This window comes from Phyllobates terribilis, unplaced genomic scaffold (assembly GCF_046119375.1).
Source record: "Phyllobates terribilis strain yellow unplaced genomic scaffold, ASM4611937v1 Scaffold_8__6_contigs__length_399053987, whole genome shotgun sequence".
Lineage (NCBI taxonomy): Eukaryota > Metazoa > Chordata > Amphibia > Anura > Dendrobatidae > Phyllobates > Phyllobates terribilis.
Genome location: NW_027362768.1, coordinates 88,397,496 through 88,411,510, shown reverse-complemented (window position 1 = coordinate 88,411,510; position 14,015 = coordinate 88,397,496). Strand labels below are relative to the sequence as shown.

The following is a 14,015-nucleotide window of genomic DNA, read 5'->3' as shown; positions in this document are numbered from 1 at the left end:
GACGCCTATCCATTACTAACCTGGGCTTGATGTCAGCTAGCATTATAAGCTGACATCAACCCCAGCCTTATTACCCCACTGCCACCGCTACAGGGCAGTGGGAAGAGCGAGGCTAAGTGCCAGAATTGGCGCATCCTATGGATGCGCCATTTCTGGGGCGGCTGACGGCTGGTGTTTCTAGCCTGGGAGGGGGCCAATATTCATGGCACACTTCCTGGGGTATTAATATCAGCTCCCAGCTCTCTGCCTAGCCTTTGCTAGCTATTAAAATAGGGGGGACTCCATGTCATTTTTTGGGGGGTCCCCCATTTTAATAGCTAGTAAAGGCTAGGTATTCAGCTGGGGGCTGATATTAGTAGCCTGGGAAGCTCCATGGGTATTACCCCCTTCCCAGGCTTCAAACATCTGCCCCAGCCGTCTGCTTAACCTCCGCTAGAGACTAAAATTACGGGGAACCCCACGCCAATTTTTTTTTTTTTAATAAATCCTTTATTTTAACACTAAATGACAAGTACAGTAACCAACACTGTCACTGTACTTCTTATATATGTGACTGACATGTTTCTATCTATCTAATCTGTGTGTGATGTTCTATTCTTTCTGTTATAAATTGTCGGGTACCGCTGCTGAATTGCCGGCCGGCTTTTTTAAAGAGACGGTGCATGAAAACACTATTATTTTTTTATATAAATCCTTTACACTAAATGACAAGTACAGTAAGCAACACTGTCACTGTACTTATTATATATGTGACTGACATGTTTCTATCTATCTAATCTATGTGTGAAGCTCTATTCTTTCTGTTCTAAATTGTCGGGTACCGGTGTATGCCGCTGCTGAATTGCCAGCTTTTCATGTTTCACTGTGAGCACTGTTCCCATCGATTTGGGCAACCACCTCCCCCAATACATTCTACATTATTGTTAGTTGTTTTCCTTCATGTAGAATTAACCTACAAGGAAAGAAAGGGTTTATTTTCATTCCGATATTTGTGTCCCATTGACTTGCATTGGTTTCCAGTATCGGAATGGGCGATATCCGATACTTTTTGGGTATCGGCCCGATCCAATCCGATCCGATGTTTACTGATATCGGAAGGTATCGCTCAACACTAATCACCACATAACAAGCACCATGAGAACACATTACCAACATATACTGTTGTGACCGAGTAATACCACCCTACTGATAATTAGTAACACTAATATTAGCACCAGGAACAGTTATAAACAGGAGCTCTGTAGGTTGTAGATAATGTATAGTGTTAGTGTACAGGTAATATAGTGATCAGCGGTAACATTACAAACATGAGCTCTGTAGATAGTGTATACAGTGCAAGTATATTTAGTGACTAGTGTTGAGCGAATTTGTTTGGCATTTCAAATTCGTCTTCGTGTGAGGGGTTCCGCATTGTTCGTGCCAAAAAAATGTCATCTGCATGACAGCTTGGCAAATCAGGGATATTCATTGGGGGAGCCGATTTTTTGGCGCGAACAATTCGGAAACCCGCACACGAACACGAATTTGAAATGCCGAACAAATTCGCTCAACACTACTAGTGACTCAATGATGACCTAATTGAAGTAATACATTTTCCTCTTCATTTGGTGCAGCCCATCATGACTTCTTCCAGCCACGACTGTCTATCCAAGACATAACACACAGACATCTGTGGCTCATCACTGCTAGTGCAACCTCCTCACTTTTTCCCCTGCTTCTACACAGTGCTAGATAAAAAAAGCAATATAGTGCCACCCTGGTGCTCTACACAATTACACTATCCTCCTTTTGTTCCCCCCACAGAAATAGTATCCTCAAAAGTAAAATATATTACAGTAGTGATATCTATCTTTGTGAGTCCCTCACAGCAGAAATGTCCTTCATTGTGGCCGTCATACAAACTAATGTTTATATATCTACTTTTGTAGCCCCCAAATAATTGTAAAATTCCCCTTTGTATCCCCATATAAAAGTAATGTGTGTTTTTGTGCCCAAACACAGCATTATTGCCTCCCTCTTCAGTGGCAGCCATAAAATAGTAACATACCTACTCTGTCCCTATACAGCAATAGTGTCCATCTTTTATACCTTATTACAGAAATAACACCCCCATTTTGACCCCTTAAGTTAAAAAGCCGCAATGGAGGACATTAATAAAGTAAGCGGCCACAACGGGGGACATTATGAAAGTACAGGGCCACATCCGGGGACAATATTAACGTATAGCCCTTTGTCATCCCAAACATTAATATTGTTCTCCATTTTGGCCCAATCTACTAATAATGGCCTCCTTTGTGACCCCATACATTATTAATTTTCACCTCTGTGATTCGTGCATTAATAATGCCCCTGAATATGGCTCCATAGGGTAATAATGAACCCCATTGTGGCCCCATACATCTATTATGTCAACCATAAAGTAATAACGTTCCCCTTGCTGGTATTTCCTGCTGGTGATAGTCTCAATTGGATGTCCAGCCATACTGCTGTAGTTTAAGCCAGTAAGTGAAAGACCAGCTAGGGTTTATCTCTCTGCTGTTTATGTTCTTTATCCTGCACCTATCTTCTGTTTCTTTTTAGGAAGTACTGTAGGCGGCATATTCTCTAATAGTATGTATTTATTCCCTTATGTTGTATTTCGTGGCTTGTTTTACTCACTCTGGGATCTCCTTGTATGTGAGTACAATTTCTCTTATGCACTCTGCTTTGCCCTCCGGTTTTTTAGGAGGAATGTGATGCACACGATGGCCTTTCAGGCGGCATAGCTCAGAATAACCATAGTCTAGTCTGTGGTTAGGGCTATCTCAGCTCACGCAGGAACCAGGGACTGCAGGGTCAGGATGTCTAGTCTGTACAGGAACCGGCAGGGTCAGTTTCAGTTTTTAGTTTGTTACCTATTTTTCCGCCTGAATTGCTACACTATCATAACAATAATGTTATGGTTGTGGCTCCCATACACTTATAATATCCTCATTTTGGACCACATACTCTTATAATGTAAAACCTGTGTTACGCTCACGCCCGGACTGACTGGCATGAGCATGATTAGAGATCCCACTGTACCATGAACTGGGGAGTGCCTGGAGGGGCGTAACTAAGTATCTACCCGATCCGACCAAGGTCGCACGGCGGCTAACGACTCCGTGAACCAAGGAGGAACCGAGCAGAGGGACCAGGTGCGACTCCAGGTCAGACCCCGGTCACAGTTTTTGACCCACACCGGGGAATGCAGGAACAGGCAGGTAGGCTGGCACACAGGCAGGTGGGTATTGGCAAGTACGACTGGTATGCAGACAGGTGGGCACTAGCAGGTTGGAGCGCAGGCTGGATAGGGTCCAGTACAGACTGGGATTCAGGAACAGAACCACAGATGCGGTAGACGAGCAGGGCAGAGAGGAACCGCTGGAGCGGTGGGTAAAGCAGAGCATAAAGATACCGCCGGAGCGGTGAGCAAGGCAGAGCAGGGCGAAACCGCCGGAGCGGTGAGCAAGGCAGAGCAGAAGGAACCGCCGGAGCGGTGAGCAAAGCAGAGCAGATAGATACAGTCCCCAGAGTGGCGGAAACAGACTAGAAGACAGAGGTGACAGGACCTGGCAATACAGAATGCAAAGACAAACTGAGTGAAGGTGTTGCTCAGGCACCTCCTACTGGGTGGAGGGGGTTTAAATATCCAGGGACTCACAGCAATAGGCTGGAGACGCATTAGGGGTGCGCCCACAGCAGCTATAAGAAGCAGGAAGTAACCGGGCCGCCGCCCTAAGCAGTCAGACCAGAGCATGCACAAAGTAAGAACAGGAGCACGGCTTACAAACTGGACTGAAGATTGCAATCTTGCATAGTGGGAGATGGTGCACTATGGAAGTACGCCGCCAGGTATGTTACAGTACCCCCCCCCCCTTATGCCCCCTCTTCTTCAAGCCTGCAAGGGTCATCTGTAGAAAAGTTGGAGGCCAATCCTTCTCTTCAAGAGGATTACTTCTTCTGTCCATTAGAGGAAACGAAACTGATCTCATCATCTTGGTGACTAGGATGCTTCCTCCCATCGAGCCATCCTCAGTAACAGATGAAGTGGGAAAAGTACCAGGAACAGCACACAGGAAAGTCTCTCTCCATTTGTTATCAGGAAGCACCCTGGTGGATTCAGGAGACAACTTGAGGTCCTCCGCCTGGTTGGAGGGGTGCAGAGACTCGGGGTTTACCACCGCCATGATATACACTTTGCAAAGCTTACTGGAAGAGGTGGGCGGCGTACCAGGTATCGGGTGTAGAGAAGTCTCTCTCCGTTTATCAGGTAGCACCCCGGGGAATTCAGGAGACAACTGGAGGTCCTCCGCCTGGTTGGAGGGGTGCAGAGACTCGGGGGTAATCACTGCTTCAGAGTTCACTTTTCCAGGCTTACTGGATGAAGTGGGTGAGGAACCAGGTACAGGGTGCAGAAAAATCTCTCTCCATTTATTATCAAATAGCACCCCGGAGGATTCAGGAGGCAACTGGGGTTCCTCCGCCTGGTTGGAGGGCGGCAGAGACTTGGAGGTAGGTACCGCCTTTATGGACTTGAGACCAGATTTATTAGAGATGGAGGGTCCTGGCTTTGGAACCATCTTCAATCTGGTTTCAGGGATGACATGTCTGTGAGGCGGGGCGGTACCTGAAGCCAGATCATTGGTACAATCGTCGAGACTGTGTGGGGACATCGCCTCCGCTTCTCTTCCTTCGGAGACTTCAGCGCACAGCGAGTCAGCGACTAGCAGATCTGGTGAAGAAGAAGAAGAAACTGCTGACTGTCCTGAAGATTTGGGGACTGGACACCCCTTGTACCTTAGCAGTCCCCCAGGATACACCATGCAGGATTTCCAGACCTGAGCGGGTACTAGATGTCTTGGCTCCGGATGACCTGTGGGTAAGCCAGTCAGCACCTGGAATGTGAACTTCTTCATGTGTAATGCTCCAATCTGGAGCTTAATTTGTACAGACATATTTTGACTGTTTTTGAGTAGGGCTCGTCCTTCAGCTGACAATGCCCAAACCGGCTTCTGAAGTTGTCGGATGGGAGTCAGACATCGACTCTTCAAGGTTTTAAGCCCGAAACTTCCGGTTAATCCGAGGCCTTCACTTGCCACGGAGACAGTCATGGTCATCTGTGGAGAGGAAACACTAACGCCAAGGGCAGCCTCTCCTACAGGCCTAATGTCTTGGGATTCTTCAACCTTCGCTGGACAAAGACCGTCAGGGGGTCCCAAACCACCGCAGCGGGACCGCAATCCGATTTTGTGACTGAGTTCTGGCTTCTGCTTTGCCTGACGAGCATAGTTATCCTTCATAGATTTTGTGCTTAAAGCGGCCTCTACAGGCTGGGAAACAGGAGGTCTTTGGGAGGACAGAACCTGGTGTGACAGTTTACCTCTACGCCTTGCACGTCTGGACTGCCTCTTGAGGTTGGGAAGAGAAGTATTCTGTGGAGCATAGTCATCCTGTGTGGATTCTGGGTGGGCAGCAGTCTCTTCGGGCAGGAGGACTGGTAGGCTACCTACACACATCACCCATCGGGGCTGCTCCGGGATATTGGGAAGGGAAGCTTTAGCAGAGGCTTCAGGGTTAGGGTCATCGAAGACCATTAGAAAGGCCACCAGGAAGGCCTGCAGGTCAAAGATGATAGGATCCCATGCTTCCCATAGGGGGGTGATCTATTTCAAGGCATCACCCGCTAGGTAGGACATCATAAATGCCACTTTAACCTGATCGGTAGGAAAATAGTGAGCATAGAACTTGAAATGCAGCATTCATTGCTACACAAACGCACGGCTTCGTTTTGGATCCCCATAGTACCGTGGTGGATCCGCAGGAACAAGTGCTGATAGATCCATTTGGGCTGGTGCATAAATCGCCTGGGCCATAGCTTGAGAAAAATTTTTTTCTTGGTGCACGTATTCGCCAGACAAGGATTCAAAATATCTATGAGAGCGAAAGGCCGTGGGGCTCAACGGGAACCATGGCGTGAGCAAACTGTTACGCTCACGCCCGGACTGACTGGCGTGAGCATGATTAGTGATCCCACTGTACCATGAACCTGGAGTGCCTGGAGGGGCGTAACTAAGTATCTACCCGATCCGACCAAGGTCGCACGGCGGCTAACGACTCCGTGAACCAAGGAGGAACCGAGAAGAGGGACCAGGTGCGACTCCAGGTCAGACCCCGGTCACAGTTGTTGACCCACACCGGGGAATGCAGGAACAGGCAGGTAGGCTGGCACACAGGCAGGCGGGTATTGGCAAGTACGGCTGGTATGCAGACAGGTGGGCACTGGCAAGCACGGCTGGTATGTAGGCAGGGGGGTACTGGCCGGCACGGCTGGAGTGCCGACAGGGAGGCACTAGCAGGTTGGAGCGCAGGCTGGATAGGGTCCAGTACAGACTGGGATTCAGGAACAGAACCGCAGATGCGGTAGACGAGCAGGGCAGAGAGGAACTGCCTGAGCGGTGGGTAAAGCAGAGCAGAAAGATACCGCCGGAGCGGTGAGCAGGGCAGAGCAGGAGGAACCGCAGGAGCGGTGAGCAAAGCAGAGCAGAGAGATACCGCCGGAGCAGTGAGCAAGGCAGAGCAGGAGGAACCGCCGGAGCGGTGAGCAAGGCAGAGCAGGAGGAACCGCTGGAGCGGTGAGCAAAGCAGAGCAGATAGATACCGCCAGAGCAGTGAGCAAGGCAGGGCAGGAGGAACCGCCGGAGCAGTGAGCAAAGTAGAGCAGAGAGATACAGCCGGAGCGGTGAGCAAGGCAGAGCCGGAGGAACCGCCGGTGCGGTGAGCAAAGCAGAGCAGAGAGATACCGCCGGAGTGGTGAGTGAGTCAGAGCAGAGAGAAACCGCCGGAGCGGTGGGAAAGTCAGAGCAGAGAGAAGCCGCCGGAGCGGTGGGCAAGTCCGAGCAGAGAGAAGCCGCCGGAGCAGTGTGCAAGTCAGAGCAGAGAGAAGCCGCCGGAGCGGTGGACGAGACAGAGCGGAGCGAAACCGCAAGTGCGGTGGGCAAGGCAGAGAGGACAGGGCTCTGTTCACACTGAACAGACTGGAAGGGACAAGCAGAACCAGATACACACAAGGTACTTGCAATGAAGTAGCGAGTGGACTCTAAACTCACAACAGAAGTACAGAGACAACGAGTAGGAGTTAGGTGCAGGTTCAGATACTGCAGGAAAAGGGAAGGTTGCGATCATGAAGAAGTTTTTTGACCTGGTGCCTTATGTTGGATTTGTCATCAATATGGTGGAGAGGTACATCGAGTAAGCACGGGTTTGAGAGAGTGATGCATGGGAATCCCTTACTACGAATTGGAATCTGATTCACAGACAGCCAGACATGTCATGAGACTTGTCATAAAGTATTTGATTCTTGTTCTGGGTAGCAAGATATTAAGGTTGCCCCATGACACACAAGTCTTAGTAAATTCTCCACCTAGATTCTCATGGAGTATGCTATGATTTTTTTATTGTTGAATATGTACAGAATCTGATTTTCTATATGCATAAGCCTTAAGTACTGCTGTAATTAATTATTTATAAGATAGCAGAGAAAAATGAAAATATTTATAAAGTAGCACAGAAATATTTCCAGAGAAGAACAAGTCATTCTCTGTACTGTGGCTTAATGGTGGACTGTATTTTGTGCAGTAAAGAATAACATGTATGTTGAGCACAAAAATTTGACATACTGTGACTACCTATTCAGCAACTTGTAGATGAGATTTTCTAAAATCTCCTTTAGGCTATTTTCCCATGATGAGTTTTTGGTGCATTTTTGACGCTGTGTATTTTGCTGCCTAAAAAATGCAGTGTCTTACAGTTCCAGCAGAATGTATGGGATTTATAGAAATCTCATGCCCACTGTGCTTCTTTTTAACGCAGCATAAACTGTCCTGCGGTGCGTGGTTCAAATCCGCAGTATGCCAATTTCTCTAGCGGGTATGCTGAGTTTCTGTGCAGATTATTTCCATAGACTTACATTAGGTGCAGAAATACCGCACATGCATTTTTAGCTCGTTTCTAAGGCGGAAGCGCATCAAAAACGCATGTAATCCGCACCTAATACCATGTGCCAAATACAATGAAGTATCAAAAATAAAGCAGTTTTATTTAAAGCATGACACACCAACAACAGACAAAAACCACAGTGTCAAAAACATGATAAAAACACGTTAAAAAATGCGCCCAAAAAATGCAATGAAAAACTACGAGTAATCTAATTTATATAATAGGTGCAGAAATCATGTAGCGTCAAAAACTCAACAAAAGCTCATCGTGGGAGCGTAGCCTTATTTAGCTTATGGTGTATTACATTACTGCAAATCGGCATGGTTTTGGCCGCCAGTGCAAATGATAAAATTTGCAGCGAAAATGCACAAAAAAAAAATAAACATTACTGCTGATTTTTAAATCTGCTCCACATGTCAATTTATGTGTGTGAAATGTCAGCAATCTGTAGGTGAGATTTTTAATATCTCATTTACTTAGCTAGTACTGAATTATGCTGTGTATTTTCTGTGTGCAAATTCACTCCATATACACACTATGTATATTGAACTTAAAGGGGTTATCCGGTTTAAAATGACCAGTCACTCTAAGTGACTGCAGACTTGTGATTCCTCCCAGCGTACGCATTGAGCGCTGTGAGGATTCGCCAGGAACGGTGGTCACGTGACCGCAAGTATGCGATATGCAAACTCCCAGCCAGAACCAGACTAGACTCTTTCCAGCCTAGCTCAGTACTCTTGCATTGAGCGCATTGGAAACAGTCTAGTCGGATTCTGGCTGGCGTATCGCTTACTTGCAGGTATGTGATCACTTTTCCCGTTGCCGGGAGTATTCACAAGTCTGCAGTCACATAGACCCGAACAACACCTTTAAGGGTGGCGAGGGATAGAGGCCTCAGGCATTTAGGTGTGCTATGGAGAGTGCTCTTAAATGAAGTTTGTCATCCTCAAAACTCTATTTAAATTACTTATACAGGCATGTAAGCCCCTATAAAAATCATCCATGTAACATAGGTTTTACTTGCTTAGTCTTTCAGAAAATGCATTTTATTTCTTCTGCAAATGTGGGCATTTCAGTGCATCCTTTGCATGGCCAAGGGATTTGTGCACGTTCTGCATCCTCAGTCACCATGTCGTGCATATCCCTGATATATGGAAGTGTAGCGAACAGCAGCTGAAGACAGAAGAGAGGGATGTGAGTGCACCTGAACTGACACTGTGTGCTTGTGGGCAAGCGAGCATTGTCAATTATGTGAATACAGTCTGATCAGAAATGTTAAACGAAGAAATTCATGTTCAGTTTTATAACATTTTGCTTAGCCACAATAGATCAATGTATACGTTTTGGATGTGCGGGCATTAAAGCATTAAAGGGCATTTAAACACATGCCTTTAGAGGTTTAATATTCTGGTGACAAGTTCCCTTCAACTATAGAAAAAGTCATGAATGTACTTCTACTATAGATATACTTATTTTAACGAATATATTGGTTACCTACTTACACCTTTCAATAAGCATTTGTCACAATTGACTGGACAAAATAGAAAAAGTGCCTTTACCTTGTGTTACAAATCTTGTTCTTTGCCAGCTATATTATATAATCACCTAGTTAAACACGGCTAAATACATAAACCTGAATGAGAAAAACAGGTTCCATTGGTTCCTGTTTTGTCCTGTCCAATTTTTTTCTCATTAGATTTAAAAGGAACGGACACTGCTAAAAGGCATATACTGTAGGCGTGAAGCAGAAGTAATTTTATTTACCTCAATTTACATCTTTCTACCTTCATATGCATAATGGCTTACATGAATAATTATTTAGGAGTAAGTTGTGCTGTTTATCACAACAAAAACTGTCTTTCAACACATTTAAAGGGACTCTGCAATCAGGATTTTGCTAGCCCCTCTGAGAGCACCATGATGTTGGGACCCTGATTCCAGCGATGTATCAAATACTGGGCTACTTGCTTTTGATAGTAGAGGTAATTTTATTTACCTAATTTACCTCTTTTTATTTCTTCATGCATAATGGCTTAACAGGGATGCCAACTGTCCAGGAAAAAATTGAAAAAAATGTTCCTTTCTGTAAAGCATCCGTGATTTTTTTTTTAAGCTGAAAAAAGTTATACAGATTATTTTGTCTGCAATTATCATAATTTTACAGTTCCCAGTGAATGAAGCTGATGTCTTCATATCAGAACTATAGGCTGTAGACATGTATCAAAGTTCATTTGATGTCTGTTTCATCCAGTGATTTGCAATGCATAACCTTACATTTACCAGTGTAAACAGTTTGTCCACTACTCGGACAACCCCTTCTTAACCAGTTCAAAACTGGGCCAAACACCCCTGTTCCTGACTAGATACATTTTCTGATAATTAAAAAAGAAGGTTTGCTCTACTAAAAATTTAGTAAAAATGATCTTAGAGGTGCTCAGAAGACACAATCTTCTTGTAAACAAAAAATACTTCGGCACTCTACCTGCAGAATTTGAGAAATAATTTTATTCAGTTTACCCATGTGATAACAGATAAATTCAAAAGCCAACATTTCAGCAGTACTTTTTCAAGGTATATCTGTAAATGAAAGGGACCAAGGTTCCTGATGTGCGACTCCTAACATAACCATGGGTCTTCTGGTACAGTAGGGGTATGTGCACACGGCCAGGAAATGCTGCGGATTGAACGCAGTGCACTTCCACCATAGCGTTCTACATTACAAGCAAAGTGGATAGGATTTCAAGAAATCCCATGCCCACTATGCGTCTCCATGCACCTGCGGATCACCCGCAGACACGGACATGAGGCGCGTCTTTCCACCTCGCAGCATGTCAATTTCTCTTGTGGAGTGGCTAGTCTCTGCAAAAGAAATTAGATCAATACAATGTATTGATTGCGGTGAATTCACATGGTTCAATGAACACATGCAGATTCACCTGGACTGACAGCGCTGACAGTACTAATCGTGTGTACATACCCTTAGGAGTTGCACATCAGGACCCTTGGTGCCTTTCATTTACAGATATGCCTTGAAAAAGGCCTTATACAGTCGAAACATTGGATGTTTGAATTTATCTGTTTTCGCTTGAGTCGACTGAATAAAATTATTTCTCAAATTCTGCAAGTAGAGTGCCGAAGTATTTTTTGTTTAGGTACATTTTCTGTTTTGTTTTTTTTACATGTGGTTTAAAGAGCTATAAAATGTTTTCTTATTCAGATATTCAGTTAATTTTCATGACTTTTTTTCATTATATATGGGGCTTCATTTTTACGTCATTCTCATATTCTTTTTTTTTTTTCAATGATGATGATCACATTCGAAATTGGTGGAAAAACAAGGGGAATAAGTATTTGTTTTCCTCAGTTTTTTTTATAACCACACAGGACCACTAAGGGTACATTTTAAAAATGTGTTTCTCATTCTGTAACAAACATTTTTATACTGTATATTGGTATTGGACACTTTTGTTTTTACCAGATTACAGCTAGTAACAGTTGTTTGAATTGACAGTGGACTGACTGACCTTCATTTCTTAAAGTAATGATGGCCACTCGTTTTTCTTTACTTAGCTGCTTTTTTCTTGCCATAATACAAATTCTAACAGTCTATTCAGTAGGACTATCAGCTGTGTATCCACCAGACTTCTGCAAAACACAACTGATGGTCCCAACCCCATTTATAAGGCAAGAAATCCCACTTATTAAAACTGACAGGGCACACCTGTGAAGTGAAAACCATTTCCGGTGACTACCTCTTGAAGCTCATCAAGAGAATGCCAAGAGTGTGCAAAGCAGTCATCAAAGCAAAAGGTGGCTACTTTGAAGAACCTAGAATATAAGACATATTTTCAGTTGTTTCACAGTTTTTTGTTAAGTATATAATTCCACATGTGTTAATTCATAGTTTTGATGCCTTCAGTGTGAATGTACAATTTTCAAAGTCAAGAAAATACAGAAAAATCTTTAAATGAGAAGGTGTGTCCAAACTTTTGGTCTGTACTGTACATGCCCTCCATTACCGGGTCTCATATCGGTGAACCCTCGCTGCGCACTGTGCCTACACTGGGGGGACTCATAAGTCTTCAGTCACACAGAGTGACTGCAGACTTATCACTTTTGACTGGACAACCCCTTTAATGTATGTATGCATTTTTTACCAGTTTATTTATTTATTTTTCATTTATTTTGCATATTGTGTCCTCGGGAAGGACATAAAAGATGTTTAAGGCTGATTTAAATATTGAAATCCTTTAATATCATCTTATTTCCCTTGTAATTGACCCTCCTGGCTGATTAGCAGAGCTGTCTGGGTCTCCTATAACCCAGCAGCTCCTGCTCGTTCACTATACACCGCCATTATATAACCGCTGTGTATGGAGGTGGAAGGGCAGTCAGCATTTACCATTACTGTATATACGGCACTAGTTTAGCGTTGTGCATACAGTGATGGAGAAAGCACAGACAGTAATAAACGAACTTTGCCTTTTCTATGATGATGATTGCTTGTAACTGCGCTCCTATACGGTGAAGTTTTAGAATGTCACTGCAGGGTAGGAGCGGGACGACCTCAATGTTTAAAGTTGAAGAATGGTCCAGACGCAGTTAAGTACTATAATCAGTGTAAAATATAAATAACAGATTCTCACTTTCCGCACCAGCACCATTCCACGAAAGTTGACACCAGGTATTGCAATACTCACGTGACATTGTGCCACATGAGCGCAGCAGCCAATCAGTGGCCACTAAGGGCTATTTCGCTCAAACGAAACTCACGTATAAGGCAAGTGTGAAAACTGCAGCCCATTAGCAGCCATTGATTGGCTTTACCGCTCTCATGGCGTAACAATGTCACTCAAATGCTGGAACGGAGCCAGTGTGAAAGATAGATTTCAGTTATTTTCATTTTACACTAGGGAATACAGTATTTAAAGGAAATCTTTCACCAGGTTTTTATCAGTTAATCTAAGAAAGTCATAAAGTCACTTACTGGGCTTCTTGTTGAAGCTTCGATAAAATCACTGTTTTATTAGCAGAAGATTATCACTAGAGGACTAGTAAACATGCTACTGCCATGTAGTCCTCCATATTCATGAGCTCTGCAATAACCCACCCATCCACTGATTGACAGCTTTCTGTGTACACTATACATAGGCAGAAAGCTATCAATCTGTGGTGTGGGCGGGGTTATACAGCGATTATTCAGAGAATAATAATAATCTTTTTATTCATATAGCGCCAACATATTCCGCAGCGCTTTACAATTCAGATAATTTACAGACATTATAGATCTTCAGAAGATAAAACAGTATATTATGAAAACTGCAGCAAGCATTTTAGTAAGTGATACCTCGCTAGAATCAGGGTCTTTTCCCCCACATCATGATATTCTCAGGTTGGGTAGAAAATACCTGATGACAGATTCATTTGCAACTAAGTTTGATATTGACAGCAAAGTGGCTCAGTGGTTAGCACTGCAGCCTTGCAGCACTGGGGTCCTGGATTTAAATCCCACCAAGGACAACATCTGTCAGGAGTCCGTATGTTCTCCCTGTGCTTGCATAGATTTCCTCTGAGATTTTCGGTTTCCTCCCACACTCTGAAGACATACTGATAGGGAATGTAGATTGTGAGCCCCAATGGGCAATGGGGACAGTGCCGATAATGTCTGTAAAACACTGTGGAATTAATGGTGCTACATAAGTGAGTAAAATAAATAAAAAATAAAACATTTCAACATAGCTCCACTTGTGTAAATGTGCAAACTGTCCATTTAGTAAAGAATATTCTCTGTTTCTTTGTTTTAAGCACAGTATGACTAAGACAGTGGCTATAATTGGTGCAGGTTGCAGTGGACTCACGGCAATCAAAAGTTGTTTGGAAGAAGGTCTGGACCCCACATGCTTTGAGAAAAGTGATGACATCGGAGGGCTATGGAGGTACACAGTAAGTAGAATGGTGCACTGAGAAATGTAGCACTCTTGTATAAGATTAAACAAAAT

At 44.1% G+C, this 14,015-nt stretch overlaps 1 protein-coding gene across 4 annotated transcripts in view; it reads left to right on the top strand.

Moving 5' to 3' along the window:
• LOC141156755 (flavin-containing monooxygenase 5-like) overlaps window positions 1-14,015 on the top strand; it is a 91,532-nt gene that overhangs the window by 4,615 nt on the left and 72,902 nt on the right. For 2 of the 4 annotated variants that reach the window (XR_012247708.1, XM_073643111.1), the window contains exon 2: window positions 13,822-13,959. Coding sequence is in view for 2 of the 4 variants with exons in the window: in XM_073643111.1 (XP_073499212.1) it covers window positions 13,828-13,959 (132 nt within the window). In the remaining 2 variants the exon portion in view is untranslated. The remainder of the gene's footprint in view (window positions 1-13,821; window positions 13,960-14,015) is intronic. The other 2 variants (XM_073643114.1, XM_073643112.1) reach the window with 2 other exon arrangements.